Below are 23,058 nucleotides of genomic sequence, written 5' to 3'. Positions count from 1 at the left end.
CAGTTTCTGGGGCGGGAGGCGGCGGAATTTGGAGTGAGTGGGAGGTCCTGTCGTTGTGATGTGGTGGTAGATTCCATGCTTGGACGGGGAACCTGGCGAGTGTCGGAGCTCGGGCTTGAAAACCTCGGGAAATTCTCGTAGGAGGTCGGCGTAGGGGTGCGTCGTTACGGCGGATACGGACATTGTTGCAGGGCCGTGTTCTAGGGCGTGGGACTGGCAGGTTCCCGTGTCGATGAGACATCTGTTAGCGACATCGACGAGGAGTGTGTGGTGGGCGAGGAAATCCGCACCGAGGAGGGGGCGATTGACGTCAGCGATAGCGAAGGGCCAAGAATACGAACGGCCCATGATAGATATCTTGATTGTCTTGATCCCATAGCACCGTATGGGAGATCCGTTGGCGGCGATGAGTGAGGGAGCATTTTTGTTGGGACCACGGTCTAGGTTGGACTTGGAAGGTGGGAACGTTGACTGCATTGCGCCGGTGTCCACCATGAGTCTACGGTTGGAAATGGTATCGAGGATATAGAAACCATTCTTGTTTTGGTTGACTGCGGCTGCGATGGTGGCAGGTGGATGCTTCTGGCGTCATCTTCTAGGGAAACTGCATGGTGCTCTACATTTCTTGGCGTCACTGCCGAACTGTTGGTGGTAGAAGCACCATGCTGGGTTAGTCCTAGGGTTCGGTCGCGTCGGTTGCGGTGGTTTCTTTCTTGATAGAATGTTGATCTCGTCGTCCTCAAGGGCCGTTGCCGAGGAGTCTATGGAAGAGCAGCTGCTGAAGGAGGAGAACGGAGGCGGTGTTGACGACGATGGTCCGAGGCGAGATGCTTTGGAGGCCTCGTGGAGCTCCTGAGCCTTCGACAGGAGTTCGTTCATCGGGAGCGTGTCGGCGTCTGTCAATTGGGCCCTTACGTCCTGTGGTAGGCGTCGAAGAAAGATCTCGCGAGATAAGCTAATCTCACGTCGTCGGCCGTTGCTATCTGTTTCGGGGAGCATAACCAGGCCGGTTAGCTCGTCCCACACCTCGACAGGAGAGGTGTCACCCATGGGCTTGCCGGCGAGGTCCAGTACTTTCTGTGCCCTTGCTGAGACGGAGAGGGAGTAGATACCGATGAGTTTCGTTCTCAGGTCGTCGTATGAAACTTGGCCGGCCTGGGCGTCGAGCCATGGGGAAATCTTGTCGAATACCTCTTCAGGTATGGAGGTGAGAACGATGTCAGCCTTGGCGCAGGAGTCGCTGAGTCTAGCGGCGCGGAAGAGTACGTCTGCTCTCAGGAACCAGGAAGCGGTGTTGTGTTGAGAAAAGGGCGGCAGTTTGACTTTGGGCGTGGAGGCGAGGCCGTTGGGTGCGATGAGCGTGTTGCTCCCTGCATCGTGGCCAGACGACGAGTCGGCGAAGAGGTGAGAAGTTGATATGTCGGTTAAGCTCATCCTACTGCCTTACGTTCACCGAAGTGTGGGAGAACCAAAGGCAGGCTCGTGCCTAAGGTAACGGAGTAGAGAGAAGGTAGCACGGCCGTAATAAGTCCGTTAATGGCAAAGCCAAAACCGCTGATGCTACTTTCAACTCCGGGGTCACCAGTTGTAAGGACAGTGAGACAAGCGTCACCGAGATCAACTGATACTTTATTCAAATGTGCACGGGAGTATATTACAAGGTGCGGATGGAAAGGTAGGATGGCGCTGGCGCCAAATCAGATTGAAGTGCCCGCCAAAATATATGTGTTTTCTTACACTGACAAATATACGAATTATGAGTTAACCGAAACATGTAATGAAATGATACATATGTCAAAATGTAGCTCTGATAGAGTGGAATATATATACATGGGAAACCACGGTGTGGCGAAAGGAGAATTCAAATAAATAAATAGTTTGTCGATTTTCTGGACGACGAAGGGAGCGGTGTCCTTACAGTATTGTTTGTCAGTAATAGAGCTGCAACTTATATATATATATATATATATATATATATATATATATATATATATATACATATATATATATATATATATATATATATATATATATATATATATATATATATACATATATATATATATATATATATATATATATATATATATATATATTTATATATATATATATATATATATATATATATATATATATATATATATACATATACATATATATATATATATATATATATATATATATATAGTAGGCTACTACTCCATTACAAAAGTGAAATTCCAAATGGTGTTTATCTTAAGATCATCCGTATTATATCTTCGTATATGGTACAGCATGCAAAGATACAAGACATCAAAAATTATTATTATTATTATTATTATTACTATTATTATTATTATTATTATTATTATTATTAGTAGTAGTAGTAGTAGTAGTAGTAGTAGTAGTAGTAGTAGTAGTAGTAGTAGTAGTAGTAGTAGTAGTAGTATTTCTAGCTAAGCTACAAACCTAGTTGGAAAAAAACTGTATGTTATAAGCCAAAGGCGTTGCAACAGGAAAAAAATAGCCCAGTGAGGAAAAGATATAAATAAGCTATATGAAAAGCAACGAACAATTAAAATGAAATGTTTTAAGAAGAGTAACAACATTAAAACGCCTTCCATGTGTAATCTATGTAAAGAGTCATATCAACTTGTTCAAAACAAAAACTTTTGCTGCAAGATTGAACTTTTGAAGTTCTACCGATTCACCTACCCGGTTAGGAAAGTCATTCTACAATTTGGTCACAGTTGGAATATTACTTCTAGAATACTGTGTAGTATCGAGCCTTATGATGGAGAAGGAATGACTATTAGAATTAACTGCCTACCTAGCCTTACGAACAGGATGGTCTTGTCCAGGAAGATCTACGAGTAGGCCTAAATGTAAAAGATGGTCAGAAATATGAAAAATCTTATACAACATGCATAACAAACTAATTGAACAACGGTGTCAGAGATCAATATTTAGATCGGGAATAGGATATTTAATAGACCGTAAGTTCCTGTCCAACAAATTAAGATGAGAATCAGCAGCTGAAGACCAGATAGAACTATTATCGAAACAAGGTAGAATGAAAGAATTAAAACAATTCTTCAGAATAGATTAATCACCGAAAATCTTAAAAGACTGCCTAATAAGCCTTTGTGTGTGTGTGTGTGTGTGCTATTGAAGAAGACAGACCTAATGTGTTTCTCAAAAGCAAACTTGATGTCGGGTATCACACCTACAATTTAAAAAGTCATACAGAGTTAAAGAAACATTATTAATGCTGAGATCTGGATGTTGAGGGGCAATTATGTCCTTGACCTACTTCCAATTATACTTTAAGTTTTGTTAGGATTCAACTTTATGCCCCATAATTTGCATAGCACACTAATCTTAGCTAGAACTCTATTAAGGAATTCAGCAACCTCAGATCGATATTCAGAAGGAATTAGTGCAAAGAGAGTAGCATAATCTGCATATGCAACGAGTTTTTTTTTTTTTTCAGGCCAAACCACATGTCATGTGTACGAGTATATAGTATGAAAAGTAATGGGCCAAGAACACTACCCTTAGGAACACCAGATATCACCTTCCTATACTCACTATGGTGCCCATCAACAACAACTATGTGAACTTTTACTTAAAAATTCATTAATGATCTGAGAAAAGACCCACCCACTCCCAACTGTTTGAGTTTGGAAACAAGGGCCTCATGATTAACACGGTCAAATGCAGCACTAAAATCAAGGGCAGCCATACGAACATCTTAACCACAATCAATGGATTTCTGCGCAGCATTGGAGATTGTAGTTAGGGCATCACATGCTCCAAGGTCTTTACGAAAACCAAATTGCAAACTAGGAAACAGATTATTAGCATACCTTCAGCAAACCCATTTAGACGTTTTGCCAAAAGAAGTTAAAAAACTTTAGATAATATGGGAGTTATGGAAAATGGACGGTAATCAGTTGGACTTGAGCTACCACAAACACATTTACATAGAGGAGTAACATTACCAATTCTCCAGCAAGTGATAAAAGCTCCTCTTCTTGCTAACTTGCGCAAAATGACTGATAACTTTGGAGATAAGAAATTTGCAGTCTTTATAAAAGAAACTAAGGTAGAATACTATTTAGGTCTACACCTCTATAAGCATCAAGGTCCATCAAGAGAGCTTTAATTTCACGAGATCGAAAAGCTAAACTACTTACTCCAGCCTCAGTAAAACAGGAATGAGGAATACCAAGTTTCTCATTACTCTGCTTACTGTTAAACACATCAGCCAAAAGGGTTGCCTTTTCCTTTGGACAGTGAGTGGCAGAGCCATCTGGTTTAAGTAAAGGAGAAACTGTTTGCAGATTTAAGGGTAGTCCACTACATATGTTCCTGGGTTGTACCTACCAGAAAGGGTTTCTTTTATGGTTAAATTTGATTCCTTTTCAGTTAAAGAATAGACTTAATTTACATACTTGGATATTTGTTTATACTTCATATCAGTGTTATAGATTCTAAAAACAATGCCTTATTGAGATTATCAGGTATTAAATTATCACTATTACCATTGCTAGTTTGAAAAGCAGGATACTATAAGCCCAAAGGATGCCAACAGGGAAAATAGCCTAGTGAGGAAAGGAAATAATGAAATAGATAAACTACAAAAGAAGTTATGAACAATTGAATTAAAACATCTTAAGAACAGTAACAACATTGAAACAGATCTTTCGTATATAAACTATAAAAAGAGACTTATGTCAGCTTGTTCAATATAAAAACATTTGCTTCATATTTAAACTTTTGAAGTTCCACCGATTCACTACCTGACTAGGAAGATCATTCCACTAATTGATCAAAACTCGAATAAAACTTATAGAATATGGTGTAGTATTGTGCCTCATAATGGAGAAGACATGACTATTAGAATTAACTGCATACCTAGTATTACGAACAGGATGATAATATTTGGTGAGACCTGAATGTAAAGGGTGGTCAGTATTATGAAAAATATGCAACCTGCATAAAGAACTAATTGAACGACGGCGCCAGAGACTAATGTCTAGTTCAGGAATAAGAAATTCAATAATCCGTAAGTTCATGTCTAACAAATAAGGATTAGATGTGATTCAGCAGCTGAAGACCAGAAAGAAGACAATACTCGAAACAAAATAGAACGAAAGAATTAAAAAAATTCTTCAAAGATTGATAACCAAAAATCTTAAAAGACTCTCAATAAGCCAGTTTTTTTTTTTTTTTTTTTTTTTTTTTTTTTGCAGTTGAAGAAGAGAAAGACCTAATGCCTATTTCTCAAAAGTAAATTCGCTATCATACAAAATTTAAGAAACATTATCAATGGTGGTTTCTCTATTATTTTTTTTTTATTATTAGCTAGTTAATTACATGGATATGGTCAATTGTTGAATACCCACTTCTGAAGCCTTTCCTGGTCTCTTGGTTGATTAAAGCCTAGCTGTTTTTCTATTCGGTCTAATATGATCTTTGTAAATACTTTACATATTAAGGAAAGTAAACTTATTGGGAGCTATTTTTTCAGGTCTTTTTGCTAATTTTTTTCTGTGAATTAGTGTTATGATAACGTTCTTTACAAGCTGTAAGTATAAAGCATTCTTGTAGACATTTTGTGTAAAGTCCAGCCAGTTTTACTACTATGAAATCTCCTCCACCTACAATTGTTAGGCCATCTTCTCTTGCTACTTAGCGTCTTATGCTTTTTAATGCTTTCTTTACTTCTACTGTCACGTTTGGTACCGGCTCAGGCATTTCATTGTTGCTATTGGTGAAGTTATTTATTACATCACTATTGTAAAGAAACCTTCTGTAATAATCACTCCATATCTATTGTGGATATTTCCATCTTCATCCTTTAAAATGAACATATGTAAACGCCCTGTTCCAAGTCTTATTTTCATCAATTTTATTTTTTCCCCTTTCCTTTTGGAGGTAATACGTTAACCAGGGCACCAGCCACCCGTTGTTATACTGCCGCTAGTGAGTTATGGCGTCTTATGACTGGCCAGACAGTACTACTTTGGACCCCTTTTCTCTGGCTACGGTTCATTTTCCCTTGTCCTACACACACGCACACACACACATACACACAAATACTTAATATTCTGACCTATTCTTTACATATTCTCCTTTGTCTTCATACACCTGACAACATAGATTACCAAACAATTCTTCTTCTTTCCAGGGGTTAACTACTGCACTGTAATTGTTCAGTGGCCCCTTTCCTATTGGTAAGTGTAGAGGAGACTCTAGATATGGTAAGCAGCTCATCTAGGAGGAGGACACTCCAAAATCAAACCACTGTTCTCTAGTCTTGGGTAGTGCCATAGCCTTTGTACCATGGTCTTCCACTGTCTTGGGTTAGAGTTCTATTGTTTAAGGGTACACTCGAGCACACTATTCTATACAATTTCTATTCATCTTGGTTTTTTAAAGTTTTTACATTTTATAAAGGAAATATTTATATCAATGTTGTTATTCTTCGTAAACTTTTTTTTCTTTTCCTAGCTGGGCTATTTTACCTGTTGGAGCTTAGCAGGTAATAATAATAATAATAATAATAATAATAATAATAATAATAATTTAGTGTTTCCTCAATTTTGGTCTGATTGTGTTTACGAATATCTTGGGTTTTTAGTTTGTTTATTGTTTTGGATAGTTCTACTTACTCGTGTGGGTAACATGTGCTTGAAATCACAAGCACACTATTTGCTAAGCTACAACCCTAGTTGGAAAAGCAGGATGCTATAAGCCCAAGAGCTCCAACAATAAAATAGCTCAGCAAGGGAAGGAAATAAATAAACTACAAGAAAAGTATTAAAGAATTAAAACGTTTTAAGAACAGTAAAAACATTAAAATAATTCTTTTATATATAAACTATAAAAAAAACTTTAAAAAAGGAGGAAGAGATGTCAGATACAATAGTGTGCCTGAGTGTACCCTCATGCAAGACAATGGATATAATCTCATACAAGAAATAATTGTTAAATTTTCTTTTGGAATGAATATTTCCATCCACGACGATAAAAGCCAAAAACGAAATTAATCTGTCAAAGCAGCTATTCTAGGAGAAGGACACTCCAAAATCAAATTGTTCTCTAGTCTTGGGTAGTGCCATAGCCTCTGTACCATGGTCTTTCACTGTCTTGGGTTAGAGGTCTCTTGCTTGAGGGTACACTCGGGCACACTATTCTATCTAATTTATATTCTTGTGTTGTTAAAGCTTTTATAGTTTATATAGGAAATATTTATTTTAATTTTGTTAGTTATTAAATTATTTTATTTTTCCTTGTTCCCTTTCCTCACTGGGCTATTTTCCTTGTTGGGGCCCCTGGGCTTACAGCATAATGCTTTTCCAACTAGGGTTGTAGCTTAGTAAGTAATGATAATAATAATAATAATGCAAAGCAATTTTAGTCTCAGCGCCAAGTGACGTCACACAAAATCATGGCCTTCGGTGGACCATATTAGACCGAGTGTAAACAGACAAGATGGGAACTCTTTTAGCAGACTCCACATATTGTCGCCTGTGTGCCACGGAATCTGACGTAGGATTCACTATTTTCGATGACAGTGAGGAAAAAGCATCGCTGGCCATTTTAATTAACAAATATCTTCCCATAAAGGTAAGCAGCACCTTGCATTTTGGGTTGCTCCTCACGTTGCAGGTTCTCGGTTGATTTTCGGAGTCAAATCAAACCTTTAATGTCTTCATTGAAATTTATAATTTTATAATTTTTCTCTTCCTGTGTTGTCCTTTACATGCAATGCCTCTGCTTGGAGTAGAAACCTGTTATTCTTGCATGCAAAATGTATAATTTGGGTAATATATGAAGATAATAGTGTAAAGTAGAAAATGGCGGCCGTTGTTGTTGTTTTGGTGGAATGGTTGCCAATTTGTGATTTTTATATGGATAAATTGCGGGATAAATTGAATAGTTTAGATATAATTGACCAAAACTCTGATAGAAATAAGAGGTTAGGTTTCATTTTGCGGAAAATAGCTATCTTTTGGACACGTTTCAACGGCCAGTTGTTAAGGAATTATGGCACCTTTGCTTTCAATTATCACATCAATCCTCGATAATGGGCCCAATCTCGAGGCTAACATGTGTTTATCAACTAATAATATTACAGAAGATGGTTCAAAACTTCTTCAATCAGTTCCATTTCTTTACGAGAATAGGGGTTTTCATGAGTTCATTGACTACGTTTATGCTAGCTAGGTCTATGTTGTATCATAGGTCTAGGGTTTTGGGTTATCCTTCAGTAATAGGCCTAATTATATATAACAGGTAATTCCAGTCTGGATATTCTTTTGTAATTTTTGATAGCTGTTATGGCGTTTTAAATGTTTAAGCTAGTTTCACTAATAGGTTTAGTCTAGTGAAAAAGAGTTAAAGAAATATATGCCTAGGGTAGAAATTTGACTATGGAAGGTCTCAGCTGTCCTTATAAAAATAAGGTATTATTGTGCTGTTTTACGGGATAATGTAACCTAGGGGAAAAACTACTACCAAAAATAATGCTAAAGCTTATTTTCTGTAATATATTTGGAGATAATACATAGTGTAAGTTAAGACATTTGCATTAAAGGGCCTTTGTATATCAGCGGCCATCTCCTCCCTTGTGGATTAAAAATGTACATCAACCAACTTCAACTTTCCCCCCTTAACGTAACCTACAAGCCGTGTCCTTAGTTACCTAACAAGGGGGCTGGCACCCCCCGTTACACTACCGTATTCCAAGTTAGCCGTAATCATACATGCAGGTGGCCGCTATCATACATACACCCCTGCAGGAAAAAACATGTCATGGACTAAGTTTCTGGTTCTATTATTATTATTATCATTATTATTACTGTTACTAGCCAAGCAGCAACCCAGGCTGGAAAAGTAGAATACCATAAGCCCAAGGGCTTCAATAGGGAAAGTAACCCAGTGAGGAAAGTGAATAACAAATAAAATGTATAAATAATGAGTAATGAATATACAATATTTCAAGATCAGTTAAGTCATCAAAATAGATCAGTCAGTATGTTGTGCAAAATATTCATTGGGGTGTATGAATGGTAACGGCTATCTGTATTTATTATTATGGCTAACTTAGAATACAGTAGTGTAAGGGGGATCACAGGGGGCCCCCGTTAGATAAGTAGGTAAGGACATGGCTTTTAGGTTAGGTTAGGGGATAAAGTTTAGGTTAGTTAATGTTCATTTTTAATCCACACGGGAGGAACTGGCCGCTGATATACAAAGGTTCCTCTTCATCTGTACTATACAAAGGGGTAAATTTGCCTAATAGAACAAGAACACTAACCATGAAAGTAAGAGGTGCTCCTGGTGTATTAATATGTGTTTTGAACTATTTTGATGTGTAAATGTTGGAAATTTTATTATTTTCAAGTTATTAATATGTTTGAAACACTAAAAGAAAATTGCGACAAAAAAAATAACGCATTTCATAAGGGAAATAAACAGAGAAATTGCATCTAACCTACGGTTCCACAACAAACCTAACGTAAGATGATTGTCCTTATCATACCTATTGGAGCCTTTCCCTGTAGTTGGTTGTATCCTTGTGTTGGCTTTCCTCGTGAAATCGGGTTTTTCAGTCAAAATTTTTTTTATAAACATACTTGTAACACCTCTTATCTCCAAAAGGATAATGACTGTACATATGGCATGATCGCAACAGTTAGTTCCCTCCCAACCAAACAACACGAAAGAACTTTCAAGATTCTGTAGGTAGCATGTCTTTGGAAATGAAGGTAGGAGATTAGCCAAAAAAATAGTTAGTGAAATCGGCCCTGATTGGCCACTTAGGTGATTGCAAATTTGCGGCCAGTTTTAATGGTATAGAAAGTAGGGAAGTTGATATACAGTCACTGGAATTTGGAATTTCTTACCAAATTAAGATATCTAGGCTATTATTAGTTTCCGAGTATAAGTTTTGGGGCTCAAAATAATGTGTTTGGATATATCTATTTGATTGAGTCAGTTCGATTCTCCTACCTTATATTGTAGGTCTACTAATATGCTGTAAAACCATCCAGGTAGCTAACAGTAGTATGAAACAGGAAATTATCTGTTAATAAGATGGAACCCTTTTAACATAATCTGTACTGTAGTCCTATTTTGAGGTGATAGCATGGCTCTATGCCCTTACCAATGCATTACTTGTTGTTGAACGAGTCGCAATCTTACACTATGTTCTAAGGGGGTGACGAATTAGTAAGGTCTGTTAAATATGTACAGTACTTTTCAGTTGGACATTGTTTTCACAGTCATTCAGAGTGATGTAATTGAGTATTGTATTATGTTTGAAAAAAAAAATATACAAATGAAATGGACTTGCTATGCCATGTCAAAATTAAAATAGTAGATATCAATAATTGTACTGTATTATTATTATTATTACTACTACTACTACTACTACTACTACTACTACTACTACTACAGTACTACTACTACTACTACTACTTGCTAAGCTTAAGTGAAAATAAGATCAGATATTTAGGGTTGACCACTGACATTTTTATTATGTATGATTAAATAGAGAAATTGTTACTGCGTGTATATCTCCTTTCCCTTTAGTGTATTTCGCATTATTTCGCTTCATATTGTGGTTTAGTAGAATTGATAATATCCTGTGTTGAAGTGGATTTGAGGCACTATGGACCAGAATCAAACACACTTACACTTATTTTCTACTTTTTTGAACTATTTACACACAATAGCATTGATTCACTTACAATAACTTTTGTCGTTTCTTAGAAAAGGGTTGTCTCCCGTATTCGAACTTTCTTTTGTTCGAAAGGCCCCATCGAACCTGTAGGTTCTGATTAGCCCTCGCTGCATCCTGGAGGACCTTGTCGACTTCTTCTTGGGGGAAGAGTGTCTTACCCCCAGCAGGAGGAGGCGATGAGCCTATTTGGTTCATGTCTAATGGAGGCTTTGGAAAGAACATGTTTTCTGCAGTTCGTCCGGGCTGTCCAGGAATCATGCAGGTCCACTTGAAACGTCTGGAGCAAATTCTTCGCAAAGACTCGGAAGATGGGCTCATCATTGTAAAGGGAGGACAACAACTCCGTAGACACTATTGAATGGAGAGATCTAGCCAGCCTGTTTCTAGCGTCAAGCTCCGATTTAAGGAGGTGGTCCGGCAACTTGGGGAGTCTCTCAGAGAACAGCGAGGACGCGCAGTCCGGATCTAGCTTCCCCACCGTAAAGGTAGCAGATGTATCATTCCAGATGTCCGAAGGGGCTGGAACGAGCATAGAGGTGGGGTCCGTCTCCTTCAAGATAGGCATAGGTGAGCTTTCCTTGACTGATTGTATAGTCAATTCGGCCACCTTATCCACAAACGGGGAGGCGATGGATAGTCAATTCGGCCACCTTATCCACAAGCGGGGAGGCGATGGATGGGGAAGCCATAAAGATGGTATAAGCTCCCTTATGAGGGGTCAGTTTAGAATTAACACATCCCCAGTCGGTGAGAGTCCGGGCCCAGACAGCTTGGGCCTGTTCCTTAGGGAAAATCACGGTTTCCTTAGGAACCTTATCCATCCGAACAAGAGTGTGTTCTTGCAGCCGGACGAAACCGTTAAATGGGAATTGAAGGACAGGAGGGTAAAACTCCAGATCATCGAGAAGACGGGTCCCCAATCCCTCTAGCGTCAGGGTACCATCTAGGTATGGAGCATGCCTAGCGAACCGCCACGGATTATTTTTATCAAAGGGTGGTAGCTTAGACGTGTCTGCGGCTGTGGGTGGGGGTACCTGAGACCCAGTACGGAGGAGGCTCGATACCATATCCCTCAACTCTGTTATAGAACCCGCTTGCTGCTTAATTTGCAATTGTACCAGGACCTTCACCTGTGACTGCATGAAATCCTTGAGGGCACTAAGTGTTAACGGAGGCTCCGGAGAACTACTCGCACCTGAAGCCTTGGTCTTAGCGGACTTGCTTTTGTGTCCTTTGGGAGGCGAAGTACTTTTGGTAGGGATGTCAGGATTTGATGAAGGTCCAGGGACCGGAGATACGGAAATTGGCGAAGCTAAAGTGCTATGAATTTTGGGTTTGCGAAGCGGCTTCACCTTAGGTCGAACAGATAGAGAGGGATCCCAAGATGAAGTCTGAGGCTTCTCAAAGCCGAGGAAAGATGAGGAAGAGGAAGGAGTAGGTGAGAGAAAGGGATCTGCCAACTCAACACCACTAACCTGCTCGTCCATTGGTTCAACGTTGATATCCAGGGCGGAGACGTCTCCTGAGAGCTGGTTATCTTCCTCCAGAGGATAGCCGCCCTGATAGCTTCAATCATGGGAGCGGCTACGGCTGAAGGTACCGCCGCTGAGGAGGAGCCTGGAAAAAGACCGGAGGCCAGGTCACTGTCAAGGAGATAAGGGTAGCCGGTGGGGGCGTTTCTTCCAAACCCTGACACCCATGGCTGGAGACTGGATTTGGCGGCCCGGAGAGCATCCTCATCAGCCTGGAAATGGTAAAATACATTAGAACTAAGGAAAAAGTTAACGTATTTCCAAATATAAAACAGTAAGATACATCTCAAAAATTGATAATAGAACACTGAATTGAAATTCAATATTATAATCATAGAAGAAACAGTAGAAATAGAGAAATCTTACATCATCATTAAGCAAGACCGTTGAGAGGTCGTAGCACAAGGTGCAAGCCTCCGGGAACCAGACCATGTAGGGGGCCTGGCCCGGTTCACGGATGAAGGAGATCGCACAGTGAGTGTGGGATCGGCAGACATCGTGGCCTATCGGATCCGTAAAGGAGGCGGCGCAACCCTTGACGGCACAACGGACTTTCTGTAATAAAAAGGTTAAATAAATTAATACGCTCCCGGAGACTCTTAAAGTAACATGAAAATTATAGAGAGTTTGGGAGGAATATGGTGTGCATGTAAGGTTCGTACTAAAAAAGGGGCCGGAGCCCCATTGTAATAACTAAACTGGTGAGATTTAAACTACTCCGTAGTGCGCCGGAGCAAAAAGGCATATATGGGCCAGAGCCTCTGGGTAATTACAGCTAACATGTAGGCTAGTGCTTGAAAGAGCGCCGGAACGAGCCGGAGATCTTGGGTAAGGTCCTCGATAATAAAAATAAAATCTAATGTGTGACTGATCTTCGAAAAGATATCCGTAAAGTAACCCCCGGAGCATGAGATGGATGGGGGGGGGGGATGGTTTAAACGGCCGTAGCCGGAGTCTATGTGCGGGGAACCGCTGAGGGGACGAGACCCTGCCGGAGGAGTGCATTAAAAATAGGTAAGTAACGTGTTCCCGTCTTAAGCGGTAAAACTCATGGCGGAGTTGGATGGAGGTTCCGGCCCAACTCCCTGGCCGTAGCGGGGAGAGGATGGAACTAGTGGGGGGGTTACTAAAAGGGGGCTATTGGGCCTGCCAACTAACCAACTATAGACTCTCATACAAAAGGACCAACATAAACACTAGCCTATGATAAATAGGATGTAAAAGTAACCATAAATACAAAATGGACTAATAATATGATAAAAATAATATCGTAAAAGGTTGAGTTAGAGAGAGGAGAACCCGTGACTGTATGAACAGAAAACGGGAAGCTCCAGATGCTCACACTCGGGAACAATGCCCATCGGGGAGATAGAGAAAGGGAGAACTCGTTATCTCATGAACAGAAAACGGGAACTCCAGCTTCTCGCACTCATGGTTACTATAAACACGACAAAAACAAACCAAACAGCCACACACATGAAAACAAAAAACAAAAGGGAACGAAGAATAACGAAAAAGGATATAACAATAAAATAACGTAAAATAATACCCGTAACATGAAAATAATGGCGGAAACAAGACCACGCCTGAAGGGTACTAAACTATAATAAAGCCCTAAACGTTATCCTTTGTTTTACTAAGAAATGAACTCAAAGCGTAAATAAGTACCAAAGTATATAACAAGGTTCAAATAACAGGTGCAAGACCTTAAATCTATAATAACAATAATGGTAAGAACCTAAATGACAAAGTACCGAATGGCAATAAATGAAAACGTAAGACGTAAACAATAACAACGGCCGCGAACGACGCGGGAGGCACAAGGCCGGTCGCACTAACAAACACTAAAAGTGAAAAAAGGATACAAAGCCCGGTACTAAGATAACTGTCACAATAAACTATGGTACTTAACATTGGTGTAGGAGGAAGGAGAGCACCGGCCATGATGAATAAATCCTCAAAACACAAAATAAAGCGAGAGCACAAAACAAACGAGACGACGCTTAAGAGTTCCAAAAGAAGGATGTTGTTCAGATGGCGCTCGCGTCGGGCGTCGGTGGTGTGGCTCAGGTAGCGTAGCTGGTGCCTCTGTATCGGCCCATCCCTTTTGACGAAGGAATTAGCTAAATGGAAGACAGCCTGTGAATAGTGGTTTTCACACGCCCCTGCTTTATACACGACACCTTCAGGGTGCTCGCGCGAGGGTAGTAACCTCTGCATTCCATGCTTTTAACTTTCTCTGGTATATTTGGAAGTATTTATATCAGAAAAGTGTAAAGAAGGACCCTTTTCACTGGGCGTCACAGGTATCTCCCCAGAAATAGATTTTTCCTACGTCAAAATCCCTTTTTTACCTTTAATAATACTTCTCAGCTCTTACGTTGTCAATTTTTATACGGCTTAACATCTACCTAAATGAAAGAAGCAATTTATATCACTAATCCTCAATCCAATGGACTTAACAATACAAATTTTTAAAATGATTTAAATTTTTCCTAGCTATACAAACTTGAGTCATTTAATTGGGTTTACTCCGTTGCTGTTTAGCTACTACCAGTGTAAAGAAAATCGTTGGGTTCTGTTAAGATTGTATGGCTGCCACCATACAATGAGTCAGCAGGACTTTCATCACCTAACTCCAGGTCGACATTCCAGTCAGATGCCTCCTTCGACTGCTGTCCTTGCTATGCTTCACTTTGTGTTTTGTTCTTTTTCTTTATTTGCAGTGCATTTATGATTTTGAGTATATTTCAGTAGAATATAAGAACCTGCTCCAGTCTTGGAGGTAGTCCTTGTGGTACCTTCATAAACCGTGTGGAGTAGATCCTCATCCTTTGTGTTCGGCGTCAATGACATTTGATGTCAGAATGTCAGAAAACTTAAAATGCATTCATCTTTTGTGTATTGTGGCAAATAAGTTAAACAATCCCACTCTCCTCATTCCGTCTTTTCCTGCTTCAGAGGTTTTCCACGTGTATTATAGCCACCTGCTGCCCCGAGGAAGACAAGAAGAGGAAGTCACTAAAGCACAGAATGTCCGGTTGTTTGAAGTCTCATGAGACTATTCCTCTACATGGTTTCGTGGGGCTGTAACTCTGCAATGAGATCTGACTTTTGTGAAAGAAGCTGGTGTAAGGTTCTAGCCCTCTTGTGCAAGGGTCCAGAGATTACAATCGTAAGAGGTCTATCCCAAGAGTTACTGGTCAGAACTCCAGTCCCTCTCCTACCTCGGGATGCTCCCGAGACACTTTGGTGACAGAATGCCCTGCCAAGAGAGCTGCGAGGAAGGAAGTTTATGATGACGCTTTCAAGTCTTCCAATCATCCAGAATTGTCCGTCCAGCTCAGTGAGAAAAAGGAGAGGCCAGGCTATTCTTGCCTTCTGTTCTTTCTCCCTGTGAAAAACGATCATCACATGCACGATAACTGTGTGACTGATCTTCTCGATTTGGATCTACATGAGCATGATCGTCCTGGTCGTCTCATTCTCGTTTTGCATGGGCTAGGATATCTTGCGCTTCTCCCACTTCTTGGGATAAGAATCCTTGCCATGATCACGATCACCATCACCCAGATCAAGTGACAACGTTCTCGAGTCCCATGGGCAGGAGGTCGTCTCGGTCTTGCTCCTAGCATTCAAGGAAATGCTGAGAGGAAACAGTAGTTTCCACTTCTCGAGATCATTGATCAAGACTATTCATGATCTGTCTTCCCAACAACGCTCCTCTCCTTCTAAGAAGTGTCTGTCCTGTGGAGACTGGACTTCTACAGAGATGATTGTTGGGCTTCAGACCCCACGGGTCAAGTCATCTAAGGCGTTGATAGAGGAGACACCTCGTTCCGCTAAACAACGGAGGGAAGTTTCGTCTCCTGAGGCTTCAGATTCCGTTGCAGCTCGACCTAAGACTCTTCCCGGACAGAACGTTCCGCTCCTCACAGTACCTAACCAGGTATGGACTGGACTGCTTCAGACTCCTTGTCCAGGTGCAAAGATGTTAGGTCTAAACACCATGGTCCTTCCAAGGAAGATAAACCTCAGAAATATTCTGCCCCAGAACGTGTAAGATCACCCTCGGTTGAAGATGATCCTTCTTCCCTGGTGTTTTCAGAGAGTAACTCGGTCAAGGAGACAATTAACACTTCTGTTGCTATTCTTAAAGAATACCGGGCAAATGTGTCCCACTTTAAGCTGGTGAAGAGGCCTTCCTCCCCACCCTTCCTTCACAAGGATTATCTCGCAGACTTAGTTACTCCAGATCAGGGTCCTATGCCTACCGAGACAGACAATTCAGTGATGGATTCGACCTTCATGAAGGACTTGGCTCTTATTAGAGAACTTGACGAGCTCAGAAAAACATCATCAGAACCCAGCCAATCGATGATGCGATAGAGGCTCTGACCAAGGGGTCTTTGGTGGAGAAGTAGAAATACGGGGTCAGTTAGTTTTCAGCTTACAAATCTACAGCGTTGGAGTTGTCATCGATGGCTAGCCTCTAGTCTACATCATGGATTAACCATTAGTCAGGGTGGTGGCCCACTTTTCAATGTCCCACCTTCCTTCATGATCTGAAGAGAGTTTACAGATCCCATTTTCTCCGGGGCCAAAGGTGTCTCCATTTTAGCTAGTCAGTCGGCCAACCAGTAGACGAACTGGGTTCTCAAATGGAGAGACACAGTAGTAGGTTTTTTTTTTCAACTGTATGGGAAGGAAGGCCATCCTCTCATTCAGAATAGGACAGCGAGGCAACTTACAAGAGATGGAGGAATGTGAACCAAGACTCCCTTATCCAACGAGCAGTGGCTTTTAGGGGCCAAAGTTCCTCTAAGCCAGCTATGCTCAGGGCTGCTGCTGCTTCTACCACATGACCAACAGTAAAGAATCAGATAGCCGCATCAAAGTCCAAATCCACTCTAGTGAGTGGTAGAAGTCCTTTTGACAGGATACCATCCACTGTTCATCAGCTCTCTCTCTCTCCACTCGCTTGAGATTCAATGACATTCCAGACATATCCTCCAAGATTGCTGAAAGCTCTGGTGCTCATGGCAGAAGTTTCTTTGATGTCGGACAAGAATGTGCTAGAAGTCATCTTTGACAAGTCTCCTAGCTTCTACAGTCGACTGTTCCGGGTGAATTATGTCATCAAGAGGATGGAGACCTGTGATCAACCTCTTTCCTTTGAACGAGTTTGTTCAACAAACTCCTTTCAAGATGAAGACGGTAAGCACAGTTTGTGCTGCTATCAGGAAAGAGGACTTCTTACTTTCTATTAACCTGAAGGGTGTATATTTTTAGATACTCATCCATTGATTAAGCAGGAAGTACCTCCGCTTTGTCGTCAATAGAGTGGTGTAACAATTTCAAAGTCCAGTGCTTTGGACTATCCCGTTCTGCAGGCGTCCACACAAGGATTCAACATAATTAAGGGTACTTAAGTAACAGCTGTTACTGAACATAATTTTCATCTTTCCAATTAAGCAATAGATACTAGATGCCCAAATTAGCATAAATAAGGATACTCACGTGTACTCGGTGTCTTCCATGTCTGTAAAAGTGAATCACTTCTGTGAAGTTGTAGTAGAGGTCCTGTGATTTGGTAGGCAGTCGAAGTGGTTATGCAAGTCAAGTTTTGAGGGGGGATCCATTTTCCATAAGGGGGGTCCATGCTCCATTGCGGAATCTGGACCCCAAGTCCATATTGTATACTACACTGGTTTCGGTCCTTTTGAACGGGATTTGTCATCTGAGGTATCTCGATGATTGACATCCTGTCATCTTCAGGAAGAGAGTTGCTTCAGGATCGAGACAGTGTCCTAGCCTTTTGCAATGATCTGCTGATCGTTGTCAATTTGAAGAAGTCCTGTCTCATGCTCAAGAGATGGGCGGATTACCGGGAAATGTTGATAAATACAGCAGCAGTGAAAATCTTTCAGCAGTCTATCATGTCATCTGACTCGGTGAGGAAAATCTTTTTGACAGACTATTTTACCAACTGACTTGGTGAGGTTGCGTGACCATTTCTTTCAGTTCAAAGTTTACTGGCAAGTCAGTTTCATCATCTTATAGGAATCTTTTGTTGTTGGAGAAACTTTCCCCACAGGCACCTCCACCAAAGGTTGCTTCAGTGGTGGCTGAAGCATCACTGGTCAGCTGGAACCAATCCTCCTCACTCTTTTGTTCAGGTGAATGCAACAGTGAGGGAAGATCTAAAGTGATGTTTGAACAATGAAAACCTCACTAGGGAAGTTGCTGTAGACCCCTCTTCCAGAGATTCTGTTGCTGTTCACATATGCATCAAAGGAGGGATGGGGCACACATCTGATGGGCAACACCACCTAGGGGTTTCGGTCTGAAGAAGAGAAGGGTCTGCACATCACCCTGTTGGCAATGTGAGCCGCGCTTCTAACACTGCAAGCTTTCCAATAGAGTTTGATGGAGCACTCGATAGCATTTGTGAGCAACAACACTACCATGGTGACCTACATCAACAAACAGGGAGGGACCGTTTCATTTCACATGACCTATGCGAGTTAGCAAGGAACGCTCACAACTTGGATGTTTGACAATGCTGTGGAGCTGTGATCAAGATACATTTCAGGGAAGATGTGCGCAACGAAGTAGGAGGATAATGGCCGGAATTTCTACCAGCTGTAGCTTAAAAGCATCCTGTGTATTGTTTTCCAGTTCCAAACTAGGCAGTCGTGATGGAGGAATGGAGTAACTTGGGTGCTTACTATTTTCTGCCTTTCCACCTGATTCGTTGAGCCATTAACATTGTTGGGGACTTTGAATGTCAGGATGACCCTGGAGCTTCTCAAGTGGCCACGAGCAAAATTTTTCACCGATCTGCTGATGTCCTTGTCAAGGTACCAAGAGAATTACCCTGGTGGGCCAACCTTTTCTTGTCAGCCCCTCCTGCAGAGATTGTACAATAACATCGCCTCAATCTCCTCCCTTAATGAAGTAACCATTGATTGAGACAATCTGCTGCTTTGTCCTGTGTGGGTATTTTGATGCTGTCTCAAAAAATAATAAAAACTCGCACTAGACACTTTTCTTAAAAATCTTGGAAGGTTAAGAGATTGATCTCCTGGATTACTATTCCCTTCTGGATTTGGGAAACTATTAAAAGCTCCAGATGACACACACGAAGGAAGACCCTTTAAGACGAGGGGCTCACAAAGTCAGGAGTATCGCCTGTACCTTATCCTACAGGAGGAATCTGTCCATTCTGCAGATCATGGAGGCCAAAGTCTGGAAATGCCAGACGACCTTCACTGCCCAATACCTTCATGAATACTGTACAACCACAAGTCCCTGGATACCTTTTCTTTTTAATTTGAAATTGTATTGAAGTATTTCCACCATCCTCCGAGCAAGGTGAACGATGGACATTCATTAATCATATAATGTTTATACACTGGACAAGGGATGACATATCCCTCATGGTAGTGATTCTTCATAACCATTTATGGTAGTGGCATACCCTAACTCTGTTTGCATCCATATGCACAGGAAGTTAGAGAGTTGACAGTAGTCATGACTTTCACTCTCTTTAGAATCAAAGTTTATGAATTTTTTCAGGTCAGTTAACCAAGCCAGTTTTTGGTTATTGGGACTTCTCCTTCCCAAGGATAAGTCTCCTATTTTTATGTGAAGGCACAAATATGTTTATAAAGAAATTTGTTTCTCTTGCCTCAACTACTCCACGAACACCTAGGGCAAACGTCAAATTGACTACTGCTCTACCTGTCGAATGGGCGGGGCTTACCTGCCACTAGGCGACTAAATATGTTTACCCTGTTGAAAGTCTTAACAACCGATTCAGCTTCGCCTATGTCATACTTCTATTAAAGATCGCAGGTTTGTATATTTAGGAAAAAAATTTTTTTCTTTTTTTTTATTTCGCTGTTGACATTAGAGATGTGCCAAGCCACCTGTTGAGATACTACTGCTAGAGAGTTATTGGGTCTTGGATTGGCTAGACAGTAATGAATTGGATCATTCTCTCTGGTTATGGCTAATTTTCCCTTTGCCTACACATACTGTACACCGAATAGTCTGGCTTATTCTTTACATATTCTCCCATGTCCTTTTACACCTGACAACACTGAGATTACCAAACAATTCTTCTTTGCTCAGGGTATTAACTACTGCACTGTAATTGTTCAGTGGCTACTTTCCTCTTGGTAAGGGTAATAGAGACTAAGTTATGGTAAGCAGCTCTTCTAGGAAGACATTCCAAAATCAAACCATCGTTTTCTAATCTTGGGTAGTGCCATAGCCTCTGTACCATGGTCTTCCAATGTCATGGAGTAGAGTTCTCTTGCTTGAGAGTATACTTGGTAACATTATCTTATTTCTCTCCCTCTTGTCTTTTTTTTTTAAGTTTTTATAGCTTATAAATGAAATGTTTATTTTAATGTTACTGTTCTCAAAATATTTTATATTAGTTGCTAATTACTTCACTTTTAGTTTATTTATTTCCTTATTTCCTTTCTTCACTGGGTTATTTTACCTGTTGGAGCCCTTGGGCTTATAGCATCACAATTAAAAGTTTGCAGGAGGGCTATCGACTTTAAGGGCTTCCATCTTGCTTGGGATGTATACTAGCCGACCAGTAACCATCTCGCCATTATAAGAAATTTTCCCATGTCAGCTACTCCAACGATATCTAACATTAGACTTTGGGCTAGTTTTGTAAATCAGTTGACACTGTTCCGTGACTCAGCCTCCATCTTGGATTCCTTAACCCTTTTACCCCCAGGCTATTTGGAAATTTCCAACCCTTAACCCCCATGGGGTTATTTGTTTTCAAGCACATTTTGCAGTATATTTTTTTTAAATTGCTCTAACAGCCTTAATTTTTGACATAGAGAGGTCAGGTTGGTCTCTTTCTCTTGGAAAATGCCTGAAGTTTCTCAAAAAATTATCAAAAATATGCAAAAAAAATTTTAAATAGCATTTTTTGTCAAGGACGTACGGGTACGTCCATGGGGGTAAAGGGATGAGTTTTGTGAAACGTACCAGTACTTCCTTTGTGGGTAAAAGGGTTAAGAAGCCAGCAGGTAATCTCCAGCATCAGGAGAAATTTTGGCTGGCACAGGACGCAATCTACCAGCTGGGGAAGGATGACCTCGTATGTCACAACAAAACTTTCCTCATGGTTGCCTTCACCGACTAGAGCAAGAAGGCAAAGGCTTTGTCATCCTTAGCCAATATCAAGTTATCTTTCGCGCTGCAAGGGAGGCTGGAGAATTGTCTTATGCAGTAGCTGTTGTTTTATTCCTGCCAGGGCAAAATATGTTGCTTTGGAAGGAGGAGCCCTTGCAGTTGAGACGTGCCTCCAGAATACACAGCCCTTCCTGCTGCGATGCCTTAACCTCACTGTCGTTTTGGATCACTATCCACTCGTCAGAATATTGGCATATGTTATTCTAAAATTATTTAGGTTTAAAGAGAAAACTTTCCAGTTTAATTTCTAGGGAAGAGGAACTGAACGGCTTGCTCTATTGATTTTGTGTTGCGGTACCCTGGAAGTATGATATTACCGGAGGCATTTGATGCCGAGCTTGCGGAATACCTGGCAGTATTGGGTGTATAAAAAGAAAACTGAAGAGAGTTGCTCTCTCACTAGGGGAGGAACATCGAAAACCATCAGTGTGCTTATTAGATATGAATCCTCAATGGGTGTATTTTAATTTGTCAGCCATTTTGTCCTCCTAATTGTATAGTTATTAAGAAATGTTATTTATTCAATAAGTTCATGTAAACATTACCAAAGGTCTTTGCAATGCCCCTGGTCCATAGCTGAACTCACTGCTCTCAACCTTCATTTCATCTTCCTTTTATCCTCTTGTTATCTAACCTTTTTAACTTGTAACTTCATAGTGTGATTTTATGGGTTTTCCCTGTTGCACCTCACCCTTAAATGGCCTCCCCAGCCCCAGTGCCGAGCCTCAAGCCCAATTTCAATGCATTTGTCCGTTAGGGTGCAAGAGAGAAAGAGGAGTGAACTTAAAGTAGTTGTTAAACTCATCTGCTGGACAAGATTAGTTATTAGATTTTTTTATATTTTCATAAGTAGCAATGGAAAGGGAAGTTTTTGATGAATTATCCAGATAGGTGAGGAGCAAAACTGGTCAAATTGTTATTCAGTTAATCACATCACCAATGTAAGGTATTGCAAACTGAGTGTTACATATACAAAATACAGGATGTTGGAACTAGCAGAATACCTTGGATTGTATTATCTGGAAGGATTACAATAATATAAGGGAAATTTTAATTGACAGTAAAACCAGGAAGAAAAGATATTGTATAATAGTAGCCTCAGAGAAAGTATAAGTCTCAAAGTGATTATGGTGATCATGAGCCAGTCATTGCAGTGCAAGTTGAAAAATTCCACAGAAATAACCTTTTGGGTAAGAAATAGAAAAGACTTGCACTTTTAAGAAGTTAGGTATTTGGAGAAGAATATCTAAAGAGCCAGGTGAACAGGTCATGCTTTTGCCTTATTTTACCCGTGTTTCATCAAGTACAGACTTATTTTTTAAACAAAATCATAAAAAACAAAGGTTATAAGACATCTGGGAATAGTAAAGGAAATTGGCTGTATATTTTGTTGTCTTGAATGGGAGAGGGTAAATGTGTTTTTCCTTAGTGAAGGTATGTCCATAGGCTTAATATTTTTCATTGAATGGGGAATAAATAAGCCTCAGTCATAATAAGGCAAAATGTTGAATCAACATTAACCAGGTCTGACCACTTTCTCATCAGTGGTATGTAATT

At 40.5% G+C, this 23,058-nt stretch overlaps 1 protein-coding gene across 1 annotated transcript in view; it reads left to right on the top strand.

Annotated features, from left to right (window-relative positions):
* The first annotated feature begins 7,437 nt into the window (after nucleotides 1-7,437).
* LOC137656857 (uncharacterized) overlaps nucleotides 7,438-23,058 on the top strand; it is a 94,399-nt gene continuing 78,778 nt past the window's right edge. Inside the window, exon 1 of the mRNA XM_068391217.1 lies at nucleotides 7,438-7,617. Within this exon, the coding sequence (XP_068247318.1) occupies nucleotides 7,483-7,617 (135 nt within the window). The 5' untranslated portion in view covers nucleotides 7,438-7,482. The remainder of the gene's footprint in view (nucleotides 7,618-23,058) is intronic.

This window comes from Palaemon carinicauda, chromosome 17 (genome assembly GCF_036898095.1).
Source record: "Palaemon carinicauda isolate YSFRI2023 chromosome 17, ASM3689809v2, whole genome shotgun sequence".
In the NCBI taxonomy this organism is placed as follows: Eukaryota; Metazoa; Arthropoda; class Malacostraca; order Decapoda; family Palaemonidae; genus Palaemon; species Palaemon carinicauda.
This window is presented reverse-complemented; position numbering and strand designations above follow the sequence as displayed.